General features: G+C 32.7%; 1 protein-coding gene across 6 annotated transcripts; it reads left to right on the top strand.

Annotated features, from left to right (window-relative positions):
* The first annotated feature begins 26 nt into the window (after window positions 1-26).
* Window positions 27-27,065, top strand: LOC106661119 (eukaryotic translation initiation factor 5). Of its 6 annotated transcripts, XM_014384327.2 has the most exons (11): window positions 27-152; window positions 246-381; window positions 4,991-5,086; window positions 21,700-21,817; window positions 24,367-24,683; window positions 24,755-25,039; window positions 25,116-25,282; window positions 25,360-25,653; window positions 25,715-25,852; window positions 25,923-26,105; window positions 26,482-27,065. In XM_014384327.2, the coding sequence occupies exons 5-11, from the start codon at window positions 24,527-24,529 to the stop codon at window positions 26,599-26,601; spliced, it is 1,344 nt and encodes a 447-aa protein (XP_014239813.1). In that variant the 5' UTR covers window positions 27-152; window positions 246-381; window positions 4,991-5,086; window positions 21,700-21,817; window positions 24,367-24,526; the 3' UTR covers window positions 26,602-27,065. The 6 variants fall into 6 exon arrangements, with proteins under 6 accessions (XP_014239813.1, XP_014239812.1, XP_014239815.1 ...); XM_014384326.2 differs by lacking the exon at window positions 4,991-5,086; XM_014384329.2 differs by lacking the exons at window positions 27-152; window positions 246-381; window positions 4,991-5,086 and adding an exon at window positions 16,404-16,425.
* Window positions 27,066-27,383: the final 318 nt, after the last annotated feature.

A 27,383-nucleotide genomic window follows, 5' to 3' on the forward strand; every position in this document is an offset into this window, starting at 1 on the left:
AGTCGCCACGGGCCCAAGACGAGGCACTGGTCTGAAGAGTGGAGACAACTATCTGCAGCGCAGTAGTACCTCGTGTATTTCCTGTTTCGTGCTCCTTCAGTACGTTCCGATCTCGTTTGTTTTAACTTTTTTGTTTTAACATATTTATTATCGTAAGTAGGACCGTATGTGATATTAGACATATGTTTTATCCCTGGGCTAGGCCTATGACCTGGTTAAATCTCATTTTTCTTTGTTCTATTTAGCTGCTCGGTGGGTTTATCTGGTAACCCACAACTTTTCTTCTAACCATCTGCTGTGAAGGCCTTATATTTGTCTACCCAATTTCGCTATCGTCCCGGAGGGCGTTACCATTTTATATGACTTTTCTTAGCGATAGAGGTGAGTTTTTTTGTATTATGATTTTTTTTATGGTTTATGAGCAGGAGGATTGTATGATTGGTGTTTGAATGCAATATGGTAGGTTTTGCCATATTTAGCAACCCCGTGCTCTATTATTAGTAACAGAGTAATATCTTTTTACTTCAGTACTTAAACGAATATCATATATTTTTAACAATTTTCAGTCTTAACTCAATTATTTTCCCTTTTGTATCAATCAATAAAATCCCACAATTATAAAAAATTGTACAACCAAGTACACATAAAAATAATAAATAAATATAACCATACATAATTATTTAGAACCGTGCTCCCACCTGTAAGATTTTGTAATGGTGGAATTTTGCCTTCAAATCTTTAAATTTTCCCCAATATGTAACTTACTACAATTAAAAAAATTAAATTATATTAAATTTAATTGAAAATTGCATGGATGAATAACTTCTCTTTTCAGATTTGTCCATAATTTACATTTTTTTCCTCAGTTACCTTATCACCTTTCCATTATTCTACTGACCCATGTTTTTATTTCATTATTCTTAAACATAAAAAAATGCCAGTCTGTTGAAGTAATTATCAAATTTGCCACAATTTCTCCCAGTATGTAACTTACTACAAATAAAATAAATTCTGTTGAAAATTGCATGGGTGAATTTAACTCTTCTTTTCAGAATTGTCCATAATTGGTGTTATTTCTTCAGTTATCTTATCATGTGGTGTTACACCCTTCCATTGTTGAACTAGACTACTTTTTTTATTTCATCAGTCTTAAAATAAAAAATAGCCCAGTTGGATAAGTATAATTTATCAGACATAAAAAATCATATAACAAAAGTACACGTATCAAAAGTCTTTATAATTGTTTAAACTTGTACTCCCACCTGTTAAATTAAAGATTATTTGTAATAGCAGAATGTTAACTTATCAAATATTTACATTGCCCTCAGTTTTTCCCGATATGCAACTACAAATTTAAAAAAAAATTGTGTAAAGATTGCGTGGATGAATTTTGAAAATTCCTTTTTTCAGATTTGTCCATAATTGCCATTATTTCTTCAGTTACCTTATCACCTTTCCATTATTCAACTGGTCCACGTTTTATTTCATTATTTTTAAACATAAGAAATGCCAGTCTGTTGAAGCAATTACCAAAAATGTAAAAAATGGTACAATAAATGAACACATATAAAAAATTATTATTTGAATCTTGTAATCCCACCTGTAAGACAGGTTATTATTTGTAATAATGGAATTTTGCCTTCTCAAACTTTAAATTTATCACAATTTCTCCCAATATGTAACTTCAGATTGAAAATTAATGGATGAATTTAACTCCTCTTTTCAAAATTGTCCATAATTGACGTTATTTCTTCAGTTATCTTATCATGGTGTTATCACCCTTCCATTGTTCAACTTGCCTAATTTTTTATTTCATCAATCTTATAAAAAAGAAAAGACAAAAAAGCACAGTTGGTTGAATATAATCTATCAAAGATATAAAAAACAACCATGCAATAAAAGTACACGTATAAAAAGTCTTCATAATTTTTTACACTTGTACTCCCACCTGTTAAATTAAAGATTATTTGTAATAGGGAATGTTAACTTCTCAAATATTTCCATTTGCCCCAGTTTTTCCCGACATGTAACTATGAATTAAAAAAAAATTCTTGTGTAAAGATTCGGTTGATTATTTCTACAGTTATCTAATCACCCTTCCATTATTCAACTTGCCAACGTTTTTATTCCATTATTTAAAAAAATAAAAACATGCCAGTTTGTTGAAGCAATTATCAAAAATGTAAAAAATGGTACAACAAAAGTACAAATATATATAAAAAAGATCAGTTATTGTTTAAAACTTGTAATACTGTAAAACAGAAGATTATTTGAATGATGGAATTTTGCCTTCTCAAATATGTATATTTTCCAAATTTTGTCCCAATATTTCACTTTAAAAAAAAGTGCTTGAAGATTGCTTGGATGAATTTTGAAAATTTCCTGATTGAAGATTTGCCTCATAATTGACATAATTTCGTCATTATCATGGTGTTATACCCATTACCCTTTCATGCTTTGATTAAATATTCGACTTGCCTACTTTTTTACTTCACCAATCTTTTAATTAATAAATAAATAAAAATAAAAAATAAGCCCAATTGGTTGAAGCAATTCTCAAAAACTTAAAAAAATGATTCAATGTACGTTCAATCTATTAAAACAAATTCCATAATTATTTTAAACTTTTACTCCCACTTGTAAGATCGAAGATTATTTGTAAATTAGAGGAGTTTTACATTCTCAAAACATTTATCTTTGTTTCACCTTTTCCAAATGTGTAACAACAAATTCAAAAACTTTTCTCCTGACTGAAGATTGCAGGAATAGATTTTCAAAACTCCTCTTTTCAAATGAGTCCACAATTGACATTATTTCTTCAGTTATCTCATCATGGCATTTGTCACTTTTGTTATTTCATTAGTTTTAAAAATAAATAAGCCCAGTTGGTTGAAGCAATTTTCGGTCAATTTCTTTGTGTCTAAATCTATAATTTTCTGTTATGTAACGGTTATTAAATGACTTAAGACTTAATAATTGTTTAATTTTAGTTAATTATTTAAACTTGTACTCCCAATTGTAAGATTGAAAATAATTTGTTAGGTGGAATTTTACCTTATCTAATATTTATATTTGCCCCAGTTTTTTCCGATATCTAACTACAAATTTAAAAATTGCAGAATGAATACATTTTCAAAACCCCTCTTTTCAAATTAGTACACAATTGACATTATTTTTTCAGTTCATCATTGTGTTATCAGCCGTTTTGATTATGCATTCAACTTGCCTTAAATTTATTTCAGCAGGCTAAAAAGAAACCAATAATCTCCAGGTTTTTGAGCAATTTTCAAATCTGTCGGCTGAATCAAAGTTGTCTTGGAATAACTGAACAAATTTGCCAATATTTTACCGTTGACTTGCTTACATTTCTGGTTTGAACCCAATGATTTAATCTTTTTGTTACGTCAGTTTTTTTAAGCTTTTCCTACCCTACGTGTAAAGCCGATTTGAAACATATCAAAATATATTTCTGTTCTTAAGACTATCTGTAATCTACATGTATTTCTAGTTATCTTATCATTGGGTTTTTCCCCTTTCATGTTTTGATTGATTTTCAATATACTTTCTTTCCTTTTAATTTCTTCGGCCTTTAAATACAAAAAAAGAAAGCCAAGGCTTTCGACGGTTCTGTATGCCAAATGATTTCACATCATTGAAAGATCATGGGTCTGGTTTGATATTTTGATATGATATGTAATTATACTTATTATCCTGTATTAAATAATGATTCAGTTTTGACACAAATATTTATTTTTATAAATAATTTTGGGAATTATCTGCATTTATTGATATTAAAGAAAAGTTTTTTTTAAAGCTTTTTAAATTACTGCTGTTGCATAAACGATTTATATAATAATCTTTTCAATCCACACACATGCTTACTGTACCATTTCGTGTTATTCCAGTAGGAATTTTCCTCAATTTTCCTAACGAAAATAAATAACATATAATTTTATAAGATTGATTTTGGATTCTATGCGACGCAAGGGTAAACAGTTGATACGATTACTTATATGTTGAAAATGTTTTGTTGAAATTCTTGTCGATTATGTGTTCTTACTCGGTCTGTTTTGCTCAATTAACTTTGTAATCTGTGAAAAAATTCCATTCTTCTAGAAAAATTATGTAAACCTTCAGTATCATCCAATCGCACTTTCCCACTACATTCTTGACTTTCCATGAATGAGAATCATTTAAAAAAAATGTTTTACTTAATTTTTTAATTAAAAAAAGGAAAAAATATTGATGTGAATGTTTGTATAATTTTTTTAAAACATTTTTTTTTTCAATTATAATTGTAGCGTGATAGTGTGAAAAGTGATATCGCATGGACTGATGCTACGAGTCCCAGCTCGATAAAACCCAGTTTCCAATGGTATTTTAAAAATCGAACTTGTTTAAGGGATTTTCATTTAGAAAATCAATTATGAGAACCGGATGATTTTCCTATGGGAAAATTGCACATCACTGCACCAGTTAGCAAGTAGGGTTTAACGGCCGTGTACACATGTCATTATCTTGAGAATTAATGGCCCCATTGTATCTATAACTAGTTTTATTCCAGTGGGATTTTTTTATCTTCCATCTTTTTCCGATTATCGACGGTTTTTTATGATATGCCTTGTGAAAGGTGCATTTATCGTTCAATTTAATTTTTGATTTTCCAAATGAAAAATAATCGACGATATAGTCTGGGGGGAAAACAGGAAGTTTCCAAAACTAGAAAGGGAAATGGTCCCCCCTGAGGGTTTTTACAAGGAGGAAACAAAATATTTTTCCCTAAAGCTGAAGTGTTATAGACAGGACTTCTTTTCCACGAATAGTTCTAATATAAAATACAATAACAATATTGTATATTATAAATACTTTTTTCGTTTATTGTTAAAATAAACCCATTATTACAAATCTCGAGACGACGCTAAGTAATTTTCTTTAAATTAAAAATATAACTTCCACATTATTCAATTCATAAACGAAATATCTTCTCTAGAAACGCCTGCGCAAGTCCCGGGCTTGATTTTGTTTCAAGGAAGCGAAACTTGAACTTGAGCAAAGCGCCTGCCCAACGAACAAACTGAAAAAATACGTGAGTAAAATCCCTTGTTCCTCCTTTTAAAGATTAATTATAGTAGTGGGTTAACTTAAGAATAACGTTAGTTCTCAGCGATGCCCTCGTTTTGCCTCCCTCTTTTGACCTAGCTTTTCCCTTACAATCCAAATTGAATAATTTTCTTTTAAACTTAAAACAAAAAATCACAATCTAATATGCAAAATGTAATCTCATTTTATGTGTTATATATCTTTGGGACTTTTATCTATCATCGGGAAGCATTAAGAAAATGCAACTAAGAGGTACGGACTTAACTGCCTATACAAAAAATATATTTGTCAAGTACCTCCTCTCGGTAAAAATTCACTATTTTTCATCCAGTTCGTTTCAGAAAGAAAAGAATAAGGTCAAATCGATGACCTGATTCATTATCAACGTATGGAAAATTTTTCCAAATATCAGTTTGTGGAAAGTTAAAATTATAATGTTAAACTTTAAAAAACTCGAGAAGTTTGCCTATGTTGTGCTGAATAGAATTAAATAATAAAATAAATAACTGACGTTGGTCTATTCGTCAAAAAGAAACAGGTCTTCATCGGATATTTATCGAAACACGAATTTATATCTAGATCTGACACCTGAAAGAGTTTGTTTTTCGGTACTATTAAGATTATAGACAATTCTAGAAATATATATATTGTGATTTTAAATCAAAAGTTGCGTCGTAGTTGGTTTTAAAATCTATCTGATATGAACAATATTTTGCAACGTTTTTGTTCAAATAGTTTTATTAGAATAATTATTAATACTACTAACAGGTAAACTGTTTTGATAATTGTGATTAAATCTATAAGAAAAGAGGCCTGATATTTAACTTGTAAGATGTTATTAGCTTGTAAAAAATAATCTTTCCTCCTGTGGTCTGCGGGTTGATAAAGTTATGGTTTGATAGTTACCTATCATCACCTTGGACTTCCTTTCCTCGCTGACAAAATGGCCCTCCGGGTAAAACAGAAAACAGTTCGCACTGCGTAAAAATAAAGGTTTATACTCCGGGAGCTTTTTTACCAGTTAATGTCTTTCTCGTTAAAAGTAAACTGGGTTTTCCGGTAAATGCATCCTGGGTTGAACTTAGCTGTCGAAATAGGGACAAGGTAAAATCAAAGTTTTGTTGAAAGTTGTCAAATCGTTTACAAACATTTAGTCTATATAGCCGATGGTTGGCTACTCAGGGGATTAAATTGGAAAACAGTTTACTTGATAACGGTGAAATAGTATACAAACGGAGTATTACGCTTAACCTTTGCCCCAAGCCAAGCAAATATATTTTTCGTTAAATGTGTTTGGTTAGAATATTTAAAACAAATACACAGATAATTTAAGAGCTTTTCGTCTGAATATAGGTTGAAAATGTAAATTGTTGTTATCATAGAAAGGCAGATAATAGATTATTTATTTAAATATTTAAAGTTCAAATCATGGTAGGAACTTTTACTTTCGAAGGCAACTTAGCTTTTACAGTAAGGTTTTTACTATGTAGTTGTTATTAACCTAAAAATGATCCTTGGGAAATCTTCCTATAAATTTCCTTATTTAATAATAAACAATACGTCTCCTGTCCAAAAATGATTTTTTTTATAACGATGAATTTCAATGTTACATATCAAAGGCTATAGGCAAGTATTGTATCATAAAACCTCTCTTCTCGAAATCAGTGTTGCCCACAGTGTTACCCGAACATCGGAGTGGAAGGAAAAAATGTGTTTCTTCTTGTAAGGTCTTACCTTATTTTATTTTTCTAAATAAGATTTTTTTTCTTATTGACTTTAATCATATTCCAATGACGCGGTGAACACCCTTGGCAATTATTTCTTGCGATAGTCTTCCAGGACAAACCTCATTCCATATAGAGTCGGAACGAGTTCCAGTCGAATACCCCGAGGTTCATAAACCCCCGCTTGTTGTATCTAATCATTTCTTATCCCGTTCTCTTTTTTCGCTTTTCCTCGCAAAAGCTTAATTAGTAGGACGGAAAGTATTTTATGTCTTTTCTTAACCCCCCCCCCCAATTTTTCAAGGGGACTCTTTTACACTCGTGTTTTCCCCCGGAGTAGGTGTTGTTCGATGATCTCCACGGGGTGATGATTTTATTTTTGCCATTTGTACACTCGTTATTGGGGCATCAAGGCCATTAGCTCCTATGCTAAAATTAGATTCTCAATTTCTTCCTATATATATATTTTTTTTAAATGAAACGATAACATATCTTAATAATTTAGGTTTTTACAAACAGTTTATATAACTTATCTCTTCTATTAGTGATGCTTGTTACAGTCTCATTGTCCAACTATCAACAAAGCGTGATCGTTTTTTACGTGCAATGTACCATAGTTAATTTTTAAAACATGGAAATCGTTATATAAGCGAGGTCCGAGATAGCTTTCATCGAGCCCTTGAAATTCTCAATTTGTATAGCATTTAATCAAGGCCGCTTGCTTTGCCATTGAATCCTAAGATTTTTTTTGAATTATAAATATAGTGACGTGCTGTTTTCTTGATTGTATATAGTAAGGAAATAAGGAATATAAGCAAAAAGGATTGTCCAGACATATTTATCTTGTCAATTCGGGTGGAATTTCGTTCGGTAATAACGTTGTAATATTTAATTTCCTCCAGTGCAGAAAGTGCGAGCTCAAGAGCTTGTCTTGGCAAATAAATTCAAACGATTAGAAATTTAAATATAACAACGATAAATTTACAAACAATGTGTGCAAATTACAGCGGATATCGTACACATTGTATTTATTTAACTTGTTAAATTTAAATAGGCTATTTTTCAATTTATTGTTATTTTTATTATAATTATTAGGTATATTTTCCCACTGATTCCTGTACCGTATCACGACCAGTTCACTCCAGTGCTATATGATCTAAATATTTAATTTTATTTTGCTCGAATAGATTAATTTTGGGGTTAACCTTGTTAAATTATTAATTGAAGTTTTAAAAGTTCTTGAGAAGCGGATATGCTCCTTGAAAGCCCGATAAAGGAAAACGGTTTCTTCTTGATTTGCCTCATCGCTGATATTTTTATCACCAATGTAAGGATGTTTGGAATTATGGATTTGAAGTTCAAACTTTTTTTCCCTTTAGTCTGTAAGGCTTATCAATTATTTAAATCTTTCTAAGTTTTATTTTTGTTAATTGGTTTGGTAGGAATACTGGTCAAGGCGACGGTACAAAACATAGTCGAGGGGTGTTGGTTTAGTAAATTTCACGGTGATTTTACTCTTAATGAGCAAGAAGATCGGGGGGGACAAACTTCAAATATACCTGCTCAAACATATTAATTAAAAAGAAAAAAAAGAAAGTTCAAACAACAGGTAGACTTCTTAAGCACCAGTAAATATAACGCCTTTGGTTTATAAATACTATCAAAATTGTTCATACCTGGTGCCGTCTGCAGGTCAGGTGGACGAGAAAGTTGTGAATTGTTAATTTTATTAAACTTAAACAATTATGTAATATTTAGTGACCGTTTGGTAATGATTATTTAGAGATCGTGAGGTGCGGTCAGGTGTGATGTAGGTTTCAGAAAAATATTTTCTTTATCGTGCCAACGTTTCGATCTTTATTGAGATCATCTTCAGGGCCTGAGATTTATAAACATTGTTTAAATTCTTTCAATTAATTAATCTTTATGTAAGGTATTGGTCGAAATGAAAAAGCTAGTGCCACGGGCGGGGTTCGAACCCACAACCTTCGGCTAAATACGCCGCTGCTCTACCACTTGAGCTATCGTGACTTCGATCCACTCGGACACCAACTTCCCATCTCCAACCTACCTTTCGAATTTTCCCTCCTTTTTGCCATTTTTCATTGAGATGGAAAGTTGATGCCCTATTTTTTTAGCCGAAAGTCGTGGGTTCGAATCCCGCTCGTGACACTAACGTTTTCATTTCAACCAGTACCTTACATAAAGATTAATTAATTGAAACAAGTAATTTGGTTAATCGGACCACGAAATATAATGGATTGTTTAAATTATACAAATACATATAAGATAGGAATATGAATTTGTACAATGATGTACACAATAAAGACATTTTTGGCTTAATCAAAGTATTTGTACTCACTCAAAGTGTGTGTTTTCTATGTAGATGTGTCACTGTTGTTTGTCGGGTTGAGAGTGTTAGTGAGATGTTTTTTGTTTATATATTATCACTAACACTCTCAACCCGACACAACAGTGACACCTCTACACAAAAAACACACAGTTTGAGTGAATACAAATATTTTGATTGTGTACATCAGTGTATACATTCATTTCCACAACCTACATGTATTTGTTAAAGGTAAACAATGTTTATAAATCCCAGGCTCTGAAGATGATCTCAATAAAGATCGAAACGTTGGCTCGATAAAGAAAATGTTTTTTTGAACCTTCATCGCACCAAACCCCATCTCACAGATCTCTAAATAATTAAACAATTATTATTTTTTATTTTAATCTGTTAACGATGTCAGACATAGATGGGAGTTGGCCTTCGTTACAATAAAATAATAGAAACAATAATAATATACATTGGGGGATATGACCTCTGCTGTTGAAAGTAAAGTAATAAGTAAAGAAAATAAAACAAATTTATCCTGGAATTGCCTGCAATAAAGTACAGAAGTAACATTGATAATAATTAACATTTATAGATATTGTCAAGAAAATAAAACATATTTATCCTGGCATTATATCCGATATAACATACCAGAAATAATACCAATACAATTTTTAGTTATTGTAATGAAAATAAGACAAATTTATCCTAACATTATATTATTACATACAACATAACACACCATTAATAATAATAATAATTCAAGGCGCTCATCACTGTAAGATAAAGGTCCCGGGTTCGAATCCAGCGGCCCTGCAGTCGAACTGACATACTTACAAATGGGCTTTTTTCAAAAACACCGGCACCCCGAGGGTTCTTATAACATATTTTATATGTTACATATAATATTATATACATATTTTACGAGGGCTGTTGCAAACCCTCGTAAAATAATAATAATAATTTACATTTATAGATATTGTAAAGAAAATAAAATAAACTTATGATGGCAACATACAATACAATAGTAATAATATTAATAAACATTTATAGATATGAAAAAATAAAACGATTTAATCCCAACTAGCTAGTAAAAATTGCTCCTGTATTTTAGAACATATTTAACAAAAATATATATATCATTTAGTTTGTTTAGTTCACTTGTGCCAGATATAGTGAGTAGGTGTACAAATTTATCCTCATTGTTACAATTAGGGGAATGTAATTTTTAAAATATTTTGTTCTGAGAGAAGCAAAGAATGGACAGGCCAACAATAGATTTGCTAGGTGATGAGGCTCTTTTAAAGGGCACAATTTACAAGGCTGTTCGGAATAAAATAAGTGTAATATCCTTTTTAAATATGTTCCACATGATCGTTTATTTGCAAGTCTCATTTGAGAAAATACTCGCTGGGCATTAGCGTTTATATACGGTTCATTCCATGTTAAACAGTTAATTTTTCTCTAAGTCATATTGAAACGGCTATTTAAGACAAATGCAATATCTTTACATAATAAATTCTTTTTATATGATTGTAGGTGATGGTTATAAATTTATTTAATTGTTGGATAAAAAAATGTTTTATACTACTATACAATAGTTGCAAGTCGTGTGCTAATTTTATCAACCCATTTGAAAGGCACTGTATAATTTCTGACTTAACTTTTCAAGTCTAGTAAAACAACGTTTGGGTAGAGAGGAATAAGACATCTTCAGAAAAACCAACCATTTAAACTTTTTTTTGTGTAAATATTTTAAGATCTGTGTATATTCTACCAGTTCCCAACCTAGGCGTATTTTGTGAGAGATGGAGAAGTAATTTAAAGTACCTCAGTTGACCCCTTAATTAAACAATTATTATTGGGAAACCAAGATAAGGTCATTTAAAAAAAAAAAAAAGGAACATTTTTATCATTTATGTTGTAAACTTTTAACTAATTGCAGAAGTTGCTTTAGAATAGGTGCGTTCTTTTGAAAATTTCATTGGAAAATGATCAATTTTGCGTCTAAAAATTTTTCCTCGAGATTAATTTAGATTTTTTCTTTATTTCTAGGCAAAATGAAGAATATTCATTAATTATTTTTGTAGGGTTAAAAATAAATTGTTCTTCAATCTGAAAAGAATTCAAGTACCATTAGTGCGTTTTAGATTGTCGCTGATCCCGCCTTTTATATCCGGGCTTTGGTGAAGTATTAATAACACCAGAAACCCAAGCTAAGCAGTTTTTCTTCTTATCACAAGAGTTTTTCCCAAAGCGGGGAAATCCTCTCTCGGAGTAATTCAACCAAAACCGCAGCCAAGTTTCTAACGGGGTCATAATGGTCGTTCTTTGATCTGCATAGTAAAAGAAGTGTTTTAACAGGATCGATATAGAAACTACAGAGACGGCGCGGCTGGTTGGGTGACTTAAAAAAAACACCTACTCAAATGGGCTTAGTGCTGAAAACGGAGAGGAAAAGCGGGCCTTCGGCCCGATGGGGTGTGGCAAAGGGCTGTCAATAGCATAACTTGCGGAATACCGGACGAAATATTACCATAAATAATTGTATTCTCACGAAAAAAAATTGTATGGAGAGTTAGTTGGCAGTTTTGTATGTATTGTTAAACGCAAATTCCTGTTGTCAAATGATTTTTTTTGGCCTCCGCCAAATTTTAGCAATTTGTAACTTTAAAAAAAGTCGACTTGGCTTAGCGCTGAAAACAAAGCGAGCATTGGTGGATCATAAATGGTCAAAGGGCAAGGGATTCAATACATGCTCCAGATCCTATGGAATACTACCATAATTAATGCATTCTTACGAAAAGGTCTGCGAATCTATGAAACATGTCATCCGCTGGCTGAATTCACTTAATCCTTAGGTGAGTGAAGAGTGAACTTTGGTCGGTTCATTTTTGTGTGCAGTTTTGTCATAGCCAAATTTTGAGGTCTCAGACGAGGTCGCCCTTTATTTATAATTTTTTAAAGTATTTATTTATGTATTTTTAAATCTGCAAAATTTGAGAAGGTTGTTTCACCGCGGAGGCTGAAAAATCGCTCCCGCGAAATTTGATAACGGGGTCAAATTTCATCAAGTTGACCCTGTGAGTCGAGTTGTACGCGGAATTCAACAAGTTGGTTGCAGTATCTACGAAGTTATGTTCCACTTAAAGCTCCCGGTCGTAAAATGTAATAATTGATGGCCCAACGACAGACTGCTTGCTCGAAATCTTGTGCCAGAGTTTGCATTCTGCGTTCACCTGGACCAAGATTAAGTGCCATGCGCTTGATTAAAGCGGACTTCGGACCGTCGGATACGGACACTTTTATCGTTTATACCGTACTACTGTCATTAAGCGATTTCACGGATACCTCGTGGGTTTTTCTCAAATACCTTGAAATTGTCGTAATACTCATTGAGTGTGATGCAAGTTCCTATAGCAATTGATTGGTTAAAAGTTTAGATCCGAACTTGCAATATGCAACACGGGAGAAAATCTTGCAAAACAACTTTTTGATCCAGGCTTTTTCTTAATGTTTCGTGGACCCGTCCTTGTTTTTATTTAAAAACGCTCGACCTTTATAAGTAGGCTGAAATGCATATTTAAACCGTTTTAAAGTTTTAATTCGTCATAAAAGGATTTCTAATTTTTTCTCTTGTCATACTTTCTTCTGTTGTCGACAGGTAATTTAAGAAATTCTTGGTGTTTTCTTTGGGAGTTCATTGTTCTTCTTTGTTTCATCCTTATTGTTATGATTGAGGTCTTCTTTATTCTGTTCCCAGGAGCCGACGAAAAATAGTTTCATATCTAAAATAAATACTATTTAGTATAGTTCGTCTCTCTCTGTTTATCTTTTATTTTGTTTATTTATCCTTCTTTCGGCGACGCCTCTTATTCAGCCGGAGCCGGCAAAAAGCTTTCAATTCCAGGAAATAACTTTGAAGAATTTGTGATTTATTGCCGGCCTGTTTACTTCTGGAGAGTGGCGTCGTATAAACTGTTTTCGTTGTTCGTTTTTCGGCCGGCTTCTATGAATAATAGAGATTAAAAAAAAATTCCGATCATTTTTACACGGTCAAAAGCTCTCGTCGGGGCGGATAAAAACAGAACATACAATGTAACATGTATACCGCGAAACATTTTATAGGTGAAAAACCCATTGGCCCAAAGAATCGTGAAATAATCAATCCAGGGAGATTGGAATCATAAGCTGGCTTTTTCATCGCGAACAAGGCCTTAGATAAAAATAATTATTAATTAAAATAATTAATAGGTCAATTATGACTACTAAATACATACTTATACATAACAATGTTAATTGTTTAATCGATCTATTTCCACTTTTTCATTATCTTTAGGATGTTTTATATACACTGACAGGCAAATATCGCGTATTTCCTCCTCTTGCCTTAATTACGCGTATTTCCTCTCGAAGACGCCTCGGCATACTTTCTACCAGTTTGGAAATGTATCTTTGCTGGAGATTAGCCCATTCTTCACGAAGAGACCTTTCAAGTTCGTGGATTGTGTCAGGAAGTGATGGACATGTTCTTATTCGTCTTTTAGGTTAACCCTTAAATGCTGGATGGGGTTCAAGTCTGGAGAACAGCTGGCTAGGCTAAGATCATGATGTTAAGCTGTTGAAGGTACGTTTGTACTATGCGGGCGACATGTGGACGAGCACTGTATTGCATTAGAATAGGATTGTCGCTGATTTCATCGAGGATAGGTAACGCATGATGTTCCAAAAATGTCATCCACATAGCGTATGGCCGACAAAGACCCTCCACGAACAACAACCGGCTCTGTGCGACTCTCCATTGAAATTTCCGCCCACACCATCACTGAGCTTCGTTGAAAAGGTCGGCTCTGGGAAAAACTACAGGCTTCATACATTTCATTTCGCATTCTCCACACTCTTTCTCGCCCAACTGGAGATAGTAGAGCAACTCTACTCTCATCTGTAAAAAGTAGAACAGACCAATCGTCCAAAGACAATGGCTGTGTTCTCGAGCAAATGCTAGCCGCGAAACTGTGTTCCTTCATTTACGGGGCGAAAAGCCATCAGTCCATGCCGATGTAATCTTCGAGCAATGCGTTCATAACTTTGAACAACTGGAACTTCCTGGAGCTGTTGATTTGCTTGAACAACAGTAAGGTGCCGGTTTCGCAAAATTCTCAAAGTCAAAAAGCGGTCGCCCTGTCGTTCTGTTACCCTAGGGCGTCAAAAACCAAGTCTTCTATGGTAGGATCCAGTTTCTCGAAAACGTCTAACGGCGTCTCGCGGTGATTCGTAGGGAACCTCGATGGCAGTAGCCGCATACCGATGGAAAGTCCATCATCATTAAGTGCAACATCCTCAGCACTAAGTGGCATTTTTAAGTTTAACAATTGAAATTACGAAAAAAAGTTGAAGACCAGTTTATTGCCTCATAATTTAAATGAGACTGAATAAACATTTTAAATTCCGTAAAAAGTAAACATTCCAATCCTTTTTTGTTGTTTGGATTAAGGATTAAGTGTGTTTACCTCTATCTGATATTCCCAATTTAAAACATAGCGTAAACAAATATTTATTTATAAAAACAATGAGTCAAATTAATGGCAGAATTTTCTTTTATCGAGAAAATGAAAAAAAAAATCAATTGGGTGGAATTTTTTGCTTGTCAGTGTATTTAGGGCAGTATATGTTTACAACATAATGATTTTAATTGAATATTGTTATTTATTATGTGTTAGGCAATTTATTATAGTGACATGTTGTATATTGTTTTTTGGACGTATTAAGTAGATTTTAACACATTTTAAATTTTATTTTGAACATTTAAAACACTTTTTTTGGCAACTGTAGCATTGTTTTTTGTTCTGTATATGTTTACAACGTAATAAGGTTTTTAAATGCCCAATAAAGTTTATACATATTTGGGCATATATTTTTATTTTTATGTTTAATTGCTTCAGAATCCAAATGAGACCGAATAAACATTTTAAATTCCGTAAAAAGTAAACATTGAAAAATCCTTTATCCTTATTTTGGATTAAGGGTTAAGTGTATAACCACTAATTGATATTCCCATTTTAAAACATAGCATAAACAAATATTTATTTATAAAAACAATGAGACAAATTAAGGGCAGAATTTCTTTTATCGAGAAATTGAAAAAAAAATCAATTCGGTGGAATGTTTTGCCTATCAGTGTATAAACAAATCCGACATCTCTCATTATCTTTATGATATTTTATGTATGTACAATTGAAATAATAATTTGTAAAATTACACATCAACTCTCAATAATTTGATTTTCATTCCTCTTGATAATTCGAATTATTTTTGTGCTCCCTTTACCTCGAATTATCAAGAGTCGACTGTATGTTGTTTTTTTACTTTTGGTCATTATCGATTCGACACAGTTTTGACCAAACTGCGTGACACGGAGGGTGGCCAGACGAAACACCAAGCCTCGTTACTGGACGACCTGGGACACGTAAATTTAAAGGAGAAAAGTTTAAGTTAAAAGTTTTTAAAAGTATCATACAAGTTTTTTTAAACAAGTATAAAAAATATGCAGTGTGATTCTTGATTCACCTTCTCAGTACGCCTATTTATAAACTGTATCAAATTAAGAAATACGTTCCTCTCCTTCAGCCTCCCTTAAATATTTTAGGGCGTGACTGTTAAACTTTGTCAATTCAAAAGTGTATTTTTAAATGGTAAAATTATTTGTTGTATTCTAGATTAGGTTAAACCTTAAATTTTACCATTTTTTTTTCTTAAAAGTGCCTTCACTTTGAGCCGGTTTCGGTAATAGAATATTTCAGGCCTTCATGTTGTACATGAAAGAGAAGGGTGTTAATTTGATCATCAAAGGAAAGGTCGGGTTAAGCCTTTCATCATTTTTTTTAAGTGAAAAAAAGTTCATTCAGGGTTCTAGTCAATTGTTATCCGCTCGGTGAAAACTTTATTCGAAAATAGTTTTTATCAGCAGTTTACACGGGTCATCAGCTGTGGAATTGTTTCAATTGGACAGTTTGTACCTGTGAAAGATACCGTTATATGTTCGTCCCCAAACTCAAGAATCGATTTCTTGGAGGGCTTTGTAGTAGCATGATTTTTATGAATAAGGCCGCCCTGTTAGAAGATATCTTAAACGAAATTCGCAAAGAATTGCTCACTGCCGAGGATCTGCTCACTGAGCCCGGTGCCTTTGGAGAAAACGGGGGTTCCATGACTTAAAAACCAAATCGCCTGACATACATGAGGGTTGAAACCGGCGACCCAAAGGTAAGGATTGATCAGTTAAATCAGTTTAAAAAAATTGCATGTAGCTTTTTTTATATAAAAGCAACATTTGTGATATTCGATCACATTTCCATAATAAATGAAACTACAGGCAAAAATAGGTCCAGCAAGCTATCATCGAAATGAAACTTTTTCTCTCAAACTCATTCGATTTTAATGCTTGTTTTTCACTAGGCCTCGTTAAAAATTATTTCGTTTAAAAAATGTAAATATCAATTCGATTAAACTTGATCCGCCTATTCTCGTTTGTTTTATCTTTTTCGTCGCTCATTTCATGATTGGGTCAATGACAAAAGTGTTGAGTAGATTTTATATAAAACAACAGAATTTTGTCGAAATAATTTTCATTTTTGAGCATCTCTCTGTGCTAAATTGAAGAAAATTAAATCAGTAAACTTGTTTATTGCTTTTGCAATGTCATGGTTACGAATAAGGCGTATCAAACTGTATTAAATATAATTGCCACTTAATGTCATTTTAAATATATTGGGGAAATCTTGTTAAAATATTCCCAATTTTCAAATAAAATGGAAATGATGCAAGCAAATTTTTGCTCTGTTAAACGGACATAACTACTTGAGATTTTTCCGGTTTCCTGGTTGCGATTAGGTATCAGACCAACCAACAACCAAAATATAATTTTGTCGGGGGAATATTGTTGAAATTTTCCCACCATGCATATAAAATCAAAACGCTAACAGAATTTTTTTTCTCTACTAAACAGACGAAACTATTTTAATAAAATTAACTTTTATTAGTGATTAAAGTTTTTGCAATGTCCTATTGGCGAATAGGGCATATCAGACTGACACTTTTGCCACTTAATATAAACAAAAATATTAATATATTGGGATAATTTTATGGATTTTACCAACTTGTAATACTTTTTGGCTGTTCGAAAGAGTATGCATAAAAAAACTTATATTAGAGGATTTTTAACATCCTGCTAGTGTATAGGGCATTTCAGACTAATCCAATACATTTACCTATGTTGGTATAATTTTTTTAAAAGTATTGTTCAAATTTCCCCAGCATGGGAATAAAATCAATCAATATTAATATATTGGGAGAATTTTGTTGATTTTTTTTCTCAACTTACAAATGATAGTTTGCTAGTCGAAAGTACATGTATTAGAGGTTTCTGTTCTGGTTTTGAATAGAGCATATCACATTTGCCATATATTTTAACTATATTGGTAGAATTTTTATGAAAGTTCCCAGCCCACGAATAAAATCTAAATGCTGTCAGCAATTTTTCTCTGCTAAACGGACAAAACAAATTAAAAAAGTAGAAAATTTTGTAATGTCCTGGTTGTTAACAAGGCATATCAGTCCAACACGTGTTATTAAGGAGTAAAACTCCATGTTTTTTCTACGTAGACTAGTTCTGTTGAAATATATAGGTCGAATCAGTTAAAATGAGCATGATTATATGCCGTTTCAACCGGATGGCTGTGATAGTTCTTTTTGCTCAAGGTTCGGGGGTTTCAATTATTACGTCCGCTTAAATTTATTTTTTTCTGTTTACATTTTTTATTTGTTCTTAATAAATTTACATTTGTATGATTAAAATTTTGTCAGTTTTACTGTAGATTTACGGTTAGTTTTGGGACTAATTTTTCGGAAGCGTTTATACGAATATCATCATTTTCGAGAAAACCTTTGGCCCAATTATTGTACTATAATCTCTGATGACACTCACGAAATTATAAAATTCTTTTAGAGAGAGCTAATAGTATTTCATGGTCGTCATGCTTATAAAAGGTCGTCGTGGGAGTTGGCTAAAACTTTTAAAGCCGATTATTTTTATATTTATGTACGTTTTATAAAGTTTAGAGTACAACTTTTTGGCAAATGATACTTGCGCTCAGCACTTAAACCTTGATTTTTTTTGTACCTAAAGTACTTAAATATAAAGTAGTTCAATACTTTGTGACAGTACTTATATTAGATTGTGTTTACTTAGGTAATCTCATTTAGAATAGTATATACTTGTTGCAAAATATTGAATATTTCACAATGTAAGTACGGCGTATTGAGCAAACTGCGTCTCTGAGCCGACGAGAGGTTATGCATTCCATTTAGGAATTATGCAGCAATTTCTTATTGTAGCATAACTCACTGGTTATCTTTGGAATATGTGGTTTTAATTTTAATATAATTAAATTTGGTTTAAAATTGAAGTTTCTTGGACGCACCTGTGTCATATTGTCGTTGGATGTTTCGAATATAAAAGTTCATTTCACACACTTGATTCAATATTAAACTGTATTTCTTGGAAAAATTTTCTTTGCAGTAAGCTAGGAAATTTATTTTCGGTTTTCGACCCGACTTTTAACTGTCAGCATTTTTTGCAGTTGATGTTTTATGCTTTGACTTGATTTTTAAGGTTGCAAACCTTTTGAAAGACCTAACATTTGGACACATCGTAAACGAAATTTTATACGTTTAATTAAAACGCTCTTTTGAAAACTTATAATTCTCAATAATTAAACCGGAATTTAATCAATATTTTTGGGATAGATATTAGGATGATCCAATTTAAAAAAAATGTATTATGCAGATTTATAAGTCACAAAGTTTATTCTTTGCATTTTGTTTAAAGTCTGAAACACTTTTTGAGAACTGTAATTAAGCTTTAATTGAATTAATTGTTGAGGTTTAGTTGCTGACAGGGAAATTTCAAATATCCCAGGTTTCACTATTCTATGTAGTTTTAAGACACCCTGGGATAATTCAAATTGAATTAAAAATTTTGTACAGCTGTAAAACAACAATAATTTTCATTGTATCGTTTTAATATACACGTTTACAGCACTTCCAAATATCCAATAATAAAGTTGTTTTTTGGACGTATTATTTAGAATTCTAGATTTTAATACATTTTGAATTGTATTTTAAAATGTTTTTTTTTTTAGGACATATTACGTAGATGTAATTCATTTTAAATATTTTAAACTTTAAAAAATTTTGTTGGATGTAATTCTTGGAGACAGTATAATTAATATTTTTGTACTTTAGAGCATTAAAACTATAATAATTTTGACTACTGTATAGGGTTTTTTCTGTATATGTTTACACCATAATAACCATTTTAAATGTCCACTAAGTTATTATTTGGACAAGTACTCTACATTTTAAATTGTATTTTAAACATTTACAAGTTTTTTGGCAACTAAACTTCTTTTAGATAATTTCACTTATGGACAAAATTGACTCACCGCCCGTACATTTTCATCTATTTAGGTTTATTAGATTTGTGCGAAAATCATGAGGAATTCTTTCCCATTCATCAAGAGCAGCCGTTTCCAACGCTTCTAGGGTGTCTTGTGTTTGTTCTTGTGCTTCGTGTTCTGAGAATGACACATACACGTAAAACAACACTTTGAGCCCTGAAGATGATCTCAATAAAGATCGAAACGTTGGCATGATAAAGAAAACGTTTTTCTAAAACTACGTCACACCAGACCGCACCTCACGATCTTCAAATAATTATAATTAATATTTTTGTAATTTATGCGTTGAAAATTATTGTTCTATGTTTACAACTTTACGCCATCGTAAATGTGTTCAATAATAAATCTTCTCATCTCATAATCTGCAAGAATGTACATTACGTATAAATTTATAACAAAAAATAATATTTTGATAGCTTGTACTAGACAACAGGAGTTTTTGGAGATCATTAGAGAAATAAACAAAATATATCTTTACAAAAGCAAAATTTAAAAAAAAAAAAAAATAATAATAATACAGAATAAACGTGTAGCATGAAAATATCTTCACAGAAGTATCTAGGTGGAATATGGAAAAGTTTTGTGGTATTCGATTAGTTTAAAAGTTTAAAAATAAATTAATTGGACGGAAAACTATAGAGAAACCTGATGGTGGCTTATAATTTTTAATAATTTTATGGGCGAACCGAGTCATAGATTTGTTTTTTAAGTTGTCTCGTTTGAAGTTTGTTTGAAACAGAACCATGAAAACTAAAATTGGGACATCATGTTTTGTTTGACTTTAAACCCGTTCTGGAGGGACAACATGGTCGGGGCGATCCATTGCCAGTCGGCGCGTTCTCTTTGATTCCGACCACCGATTTTGGTTTAATCCGTACTAGTTCGACGGTCCCTTTTGAAGGTTGACATCCAATTTTCAGATTCCTTTTGATATCAAGTGGTTGCAGTAGAATCGGATAACTGACCTTGGTCGGGGGGTGGAATCGGAGTTGATATTCGTATGGTAGGGGGGATCGATGGGGGTTGAGACCCGGGCCTGAGCATCGATCTGACTGCGTGCGGCTGCCCCGGCCTGGCCCCGACCAACAGCAGTCAATCCAATCGCGAGGAGCAGTCTCTCTTCTGCTGCACACTCCGTCCTGCGAACTTCGGGATCGACTTTTTCTCATCCACCGGATTCGGATACTCGGCTAAACTGAAACGCAGCGTAGAGCGGGACCATCGTCCCGTCAAAACCATTATCCAACTCAAACATATGGTGCTTTCCAGCACAGGTACAAGAACAACATTAGACGTGTTTAATCGATACAACTATGTGTGGCCGATGCGTTTCACCGATTTTTTAACACTTTTTTTCCCACCTCCATTCATATTAAGACTTGACACAAGGCTTCTTTTATTCTACCATCTCCTACCGACCACGTTGCTCTTTCTTCGCCATTTTAGAAAATCCCCCAATAAAAAAAATAAAAAAACTTTCACATGTTTTCTCTTTAGCCAAACATATGCTAGATTTTCACGAGAAAAATCATTTGGATTGATTTTAAATACAGCCTGTTTTATTTTTATTTTTATTTTTAAAAAGAAATCAATTTAGTTTAGTTTTAATTCAGTAACAAGTCACTTCTCCCCAAACTTTACCAAATCAAATGTCATATTACACCCTTTATTTCGGTAATGTTTGTTCGGAACTGTTTGAAGAGTTCTTCGCTAAATTTTTGGGGAGGAAAGGAAGAAGAATTAAGTGGGTTGTAATATAATTATGGACATTATCATGCGACAACCTGGCAGGACCTTCTAAGTGTTCAAGACAAGGGAAGAGAAGGACCACCAGTTTAAATTAAATAAAAAGTGTCTTTAAAAAAAATATGCCCCTCCAGTTTTCATAACTAATGCTTGCTTGACTTTTAAGCCTTAATGCTTTTGTTCTCAAAAATCGTGGGTAGATTGGATTGACGTTCCAAATTTCGAACTTATCTTGTTAAAACATTTTTTTAAAGTATTTTTTTGTATGTTACAGAAACATCATCATTATCGAGAAGAAGGCCAGGGAGTTTACACAGAGCAGTAGAGCCAATAGCTGGCCTTACCTCTAGGTGTATGATTTCATCGAAGCTGCAGTGGCCTGTCAGTTATAGGTACTATTTTATTATCTAACCAAACAAGTAACTTTTATATAGTTATTTTAAAATAAAAATAGTGGGATAAAGGCATATTATGAAATTATTTTATTTTGAGTGTAATTAAATTAATTTTTACAACCAGTAAATTATATCTTGAATATAGGTACAATTTTTTATATGGTGACCCCTCAAGATACTTCTATATTCAATAGTTATTTTGAAATAAAAATTTACGATGGCTTTTTAAAAGGTGAATCATGAAATTACTTTTCCATTTTGAGGGTTATTAAATTGGATATTTACAACCAGAAAATTATATCTCGGATAATAGGTACTATTTTTTATATAGCGATACCCTAAGTAACTTTTATTCTACAGTTGTTTTGAAATATATTTTTAACTAAAAATATGGGGCATCGGTGTCCACAATGGTTTAGGCATTGACATGGTGCTCAGCCCGGGTTCAAAACCAAACGGCCTTGCATTCGAACTTGACATATTTCCAAATGGGGTTTTTCTAACCCCCCCCCCAGGGTATTTCAACTCATAGTAGTGCAAAAATGTACAATGGCTTTATTAGATTAGGTTTTTAAACCAGTAAATTATATCTCGGATAATAGGTCCGTAAGTGGTGTACCAATTGTAACTTTTACATTCGATAGATATTTTTAAATAAAATGTACTATGGCTTCTAAGTTTGATAGTAATTTTGAAATATATTTTTTAAAAAGTAGGGGGGATATAAGATCCCGGGTTCAAAACCCAGTGGCCTTGCATTCGAAACAACATACTTCTATTTTTTCCCCCCAAAATACCAGCACCATGAGGGTTCATGTAACCTCATAGTTGAAATACCCCCTAAAAAATTAGTAATAGTTTTTAGTACTAAAAAGTACTATGTGAAATTCAAGATTAATTTTTATAATAAATATGTTTTTAAAGGTGTATCATGAAATTAATTTTAATGGTTATTAAATTGGATTTTCATAACCAGTCATTTTTATTTTGGCTAATATGCATTTGTAAATTCATTTACTAACACTTATTAACCAATTAGTTACTTATTTATATTTTGTTCTTTTTGTGAAATGGGTACATTTATTAGTTAAATGATATTGGGTTGTCCGGAAAATAATGCAGGATTTTGGTATTAAACAAAAAAAAAGAAACTAGTTACTTTAAAGCAATGTTCTTTAATCAAAATAATTTCCCATACTCTCAATACATTTCTCCCAACGTGTTGGTAACTTATTAATTCCGTCTGAGTAGAATTCAGAATTTTTAGAATTGATAAAGTCAATAAATGCATTTTCCAGTTCCGTTTGATTTTTGAATATTATGTGTTGTAAGTAGTGGTCCAGGTGTCTAAAAAAATGGTAGTCAGTAGGCGAGAGGTCCGGAGAGTAGGGTGGGTGAGGCAAAGTTTCATAGCCAAGCTCCAATAATTTTTGTGACGTTACACGTGACACATGTGGTCGAGCGTTGTCATGCAACAAAATGGGCCCTTTCCGATTGACCAAAGAGGGCTTCATTACTGCCAATTTCTGATGCATGGTATTAATTTGGTTACAGTATGATTCAGCATTGATGGTTTCGCCAGGATTTAAGAAGCTGTAGTGTATTAAACCAAATGAAGCCCACCATACCGTAACCATTACCTTTTTTTGATGAGTTGGGGGCTTTGGAAAATGTATTGGAGCTTCTCCTTTGTCGAGCCACTGTCCAGAACGTCTAGTGTTATCGTAGAGAATCCACTTTTCGTCACATGTAACAATTCTGGCCAGAAATGGGTCATTTTTGTTTCGACAAAGAAGTGATGCACAAACATCAAAGCGCTGATTTTTTTGGCGATCGTTTAATGAGTGTGGAACCCAATTTTCGAGTTTTTTCACTTTTCCAATCGCCTTGAGGTGGTCAGCGACGGTCGTTTTACTGACTTTGAGTTGCTCTGCAAGTTCTCGAACAGTTGTTTTGGGGTTTTCTTCCACCACTGATCGCAGAACATCATCATTAAGAGAGGAAGGCCTTCCACGACCTTCTTCATCTTCAAGGCTGAAATCTCCCTCCCGAAATTTTTTAAACCACCTTTGCACAGTGCACTCATTAACACAACCCTCGCCCCAGACTTGGTTAATGTTTCTAGCCGTTTGGGCTCCGCTTCGGCCGAGTTTAAACTCGTAAAAGAAAATCGTACGAAATTCTCGCTTTGACATTATAAGGATGACTGAATTATTTCCAAGTAGCGGAATGCTACAGAGGTAAACAAACAATATCATTTGGAAGAGGATTAATAAGTGTTGACATTCATACAAATGAGTAATCCTGTAAACGTAAACAGAATATTTTATATAGATTTTTTTTAATGAAAACTTAAAATCCTGCATTATTTTCCGGACAACCCAATATAAACAATTTGTTTGGCGCTGTTGATAGGATATGATTCAGTTCAGTTTGTTTGATAATTTTTTCAATATTGTTGAAGAATACTGATCTAAGATAAACTTTGTGTAACTAATTTTTACTTGTCTTTATCAGTTTTGATAAACGAAAATTCTTTGTTCTAGGACATCAAAATTTTCAAGTAATCGGCATAGGAAATCACAACCTTTCAGGGAAACGTGACTGCCACAACTAGCTAGCAGAATCATTAAGAGTGATAGTGACGAAGCCACCATAGGCACCTTTTTTTCCCCCCTACAAGACCTCCAGTATATTCGATAAAAAATGGGTACCGTAAATGTTAATCGTAATGTATCGGACACATTCTACCGGTACAAAATGCCCCGCCTCCTTGCCAAGGTTGAGGGAAAAGGCAATGGCATAAAAACTGTTATTGTGAACATGGCCGATGTAGCAAAATCACTTGGCCGTCCTGCAACCTGTAAGTTCAATTGCTTCAGGTGTTTGTAAAACAAAAATCTCTTTGTTAACGTTTGTGTTTTTGAATCTTAGATCCGACTAAATATTTTGGGTGCGAGCTTGGAGCACAGACATTGGTCGATTTCAAGAACGATCGCTTTATTGTGAACGGTTCACACGACGCTACTAAACTTCAAGACCTCTTAGATGGTTTCATTCGTAAATTTGTGCTCTGCCCAGAGTGTGACAATCCTGAAACAGATTTGGTGGTCAACTCTAGAAAAGAGACCATCAGCCAAGAATGCAAAGCATGTGGATTCCATGGACTTCTTCAGTTCAATCACAAACTGAATACCTACATCATCAAAAACCCACCTAGTAATAATTTTCTTCTATCATGAAAGCCTATAAGAACAATAAAGTTTTTTTATTTTTTATTTTTTTTTTTTTTAAGGTATGAACCCAGGTACCCAAGGTGCATCCTTGACTGAAGGGAAACGTGCTAAACGTTCCAAGACCAAGCAAAATGGAGAAGTTACAACTAATGGAGATAGATCAGGTTCTCCAAAGTCTGAAGATGAGCCTGAACTCATTGTTCCACCACCCAAGAAAATAGAAGATGTAATTTGTTTAAACATGAATATTTATAATGTAGTACAATATGCTGGTTTCTTCCTTACTTTGTAATTTTTTTCTAGGAGGAGGAAGAAGAAGAATGGGCAGTTGATGTATCGGAGGAAGCAGTACGGGCCCGTTTGCAAGATTTGACAGAAGGAGCCAAGAATTTGACAATGACAGAAGATCTTGAAAAGACAGAAAAAGAGCGTATGGATATGTTTTACGGTGTTGTTAAACTTCGCAAAGACTCTGGAGATCTATCAAGCACTTCAGCAGCAAAGGAGCTTCTCCAGGAAGCTACCCGTCTCGAGATCAAAAGCAAAGCTCCTCTTGTTCTCGCTGAATTGCTTTTCGATGACAAAATACACATTCAGGTGTGTAGGCATATTTCTCCTTGGAAATGTTAGGTTTAAACTGACGTATTTTTTTTCACAGATCAAGACATACCGCGTTTTGCTCCTGCATTTCACCCATGAAGATCCAAAAGCTCAGAAATACCTCATCGGTGGAATAGAACAAATCATTGCTATGCATAAAGCAGCTCTTTTGCCAAAAGTCCCTGCCATTTTTAATGTACTTTTTAAAATATATTTTTAAATATTTATTTTTTGTATGTACTAACCTATTTTTTTTTTCCAAATAGCTGCTCTATAATTCTGATATACTGGAGGAGGGGGTGTTACTTGAATGGGGAAGTAAAGTAAGATCAAAATACGTGCCTAAGGAACTGAGCCAAGAGATCCACAACAAGGCTGAACCATTTTTAACTTGGTTGAAAGAGGCTGAAGAGGAGGAAGAATCGAGTGAAGAGGAAGATGACCTTGAGGTATCTAAACATATAAAAATACTACAAAATCTTATTTAATTATTGCACATGAGACAGGTTCAAATCTCAACAGCCCTGAATTCACATCCAACTTACTTATAAATGGGGCTTTTTCTAAACAATTCCAGCACCCCAAGAGTTGAATATAATCTCCGATGTTGCAATCCTCGTAACAAGGTTTTAATATTTAGCTTTTTGCATTGATAATATAATGTGGGCATCATAGAAAACTGAATTATTATTGTGGGTTGCTGAGTGCTTTTACATCTCATTTTACTATAGCTTTTTGTCTCAACAGCATTATAATTATATTTCAAAATAATGTCTCTTTTTATTATTAATTGTAATATTATTGAATTTATTGTTTAATTTTCAGATTGAGTATGATGACAGAGCCAAGGCTTCTCCGCTTAAAGAGCACAAACCGATAAACACTCCCAAGCCTGCCCCAGTAGAAGACGACGGAGAAGACGATGTGGATATTGATGCTATCTAAAGGAATATACTCAAACTGTACCGTTTATTCTACTCACATTATAATCCCACAATATCCAAACAATTAGAACTGTTTGTAAAATAAGAAAAAAAAAGAATATACAAAAAAAAATTATAGATTTACGTCATTTTGGTGGCAGTAGCTAGGCCTCTATTTCCAAATTGTAGTAATCTGTGGCATCTGTGTAATTTATCCCCTCCTTTCAAGCTTATTGTATAAATGAGAAAGTTTAAAAAATGTTGAACAATAGCAAAACTAAGATTGCATTAAAAAGAAAAGAAAGAAAGGCATGTTTGTCATAGCAGCATAATATTAAATAAAATATATACTTCACAACAGCTTTAGTTTTCAATTTTTATTTAATAATTAGATATTGTTTATATAGTAGTTCTGCTTATTTTAAATTTATAAGTTGTCAAAAGTAACATATGTTATATATTCCATGTATAAAAACTTAATTTTTGTCAAGAAAGAAAAAAAATGTGTTCATTAATTTTGGTAAAATAATGTTTGTCTTGTAAATGGTACATGTGGAATTTTGCTAGGCTATATATTATTAATTTGTAATCTATACACTCCCTGAAAATGCAAAATTTAATATAAAAACATTCATTTTGTTATTTTATTAATTATAATTACTTTGCTTGTGTCGTAATTTTGTACAGTGGTTTAGTGGTTTTTTATATTTAAACGATTGAAATATTGGATTTTAAATAGTTTTTGTTTTGTTAACTCTTAATGTATTTGATTAATTTTATTTTGCATTTTATGTTTTCTCTATT

Source organism: Cimex lectularius, unplaced genomic scaffold (assembly GCF_000648675.2).
Source record: "Cimex lectularius strain Harlan isolate CLEC.00 unplaced genomic scaffold, Clec_2.1 scaffold194, whole genome shotgun sequence".
NCBI lineage: Eukaryota > Metazoa > Arthropoda > Insecta > Hemiptera > Cimicidae > Cimex > Cimex lectularius.

Bases quoted from the DNA above. Each gene is read 5' to 3' on its own strand.
- LOC106661119 (XM_014384327.2), top strand. From the start codon at position 24,527: ATGGGTACCGTAAATGTTAATCGTAATGTATCGGACACATTCTACCGG. The intron at 25,654-25,714 runs GTGTGTAGGCAT...TTTTTTTCACAG, and splicing joins ATGACAAAATACACATTCAG to ATCAAGACATACCGCGTTTT. The intron at 26,106-26,481 runs GTATCTAAACAT...TTTAATTTTCAG, and splicing joins AAGAGGAAGATGACCTTGAG to ATTGAGTATGATGACAGAGC.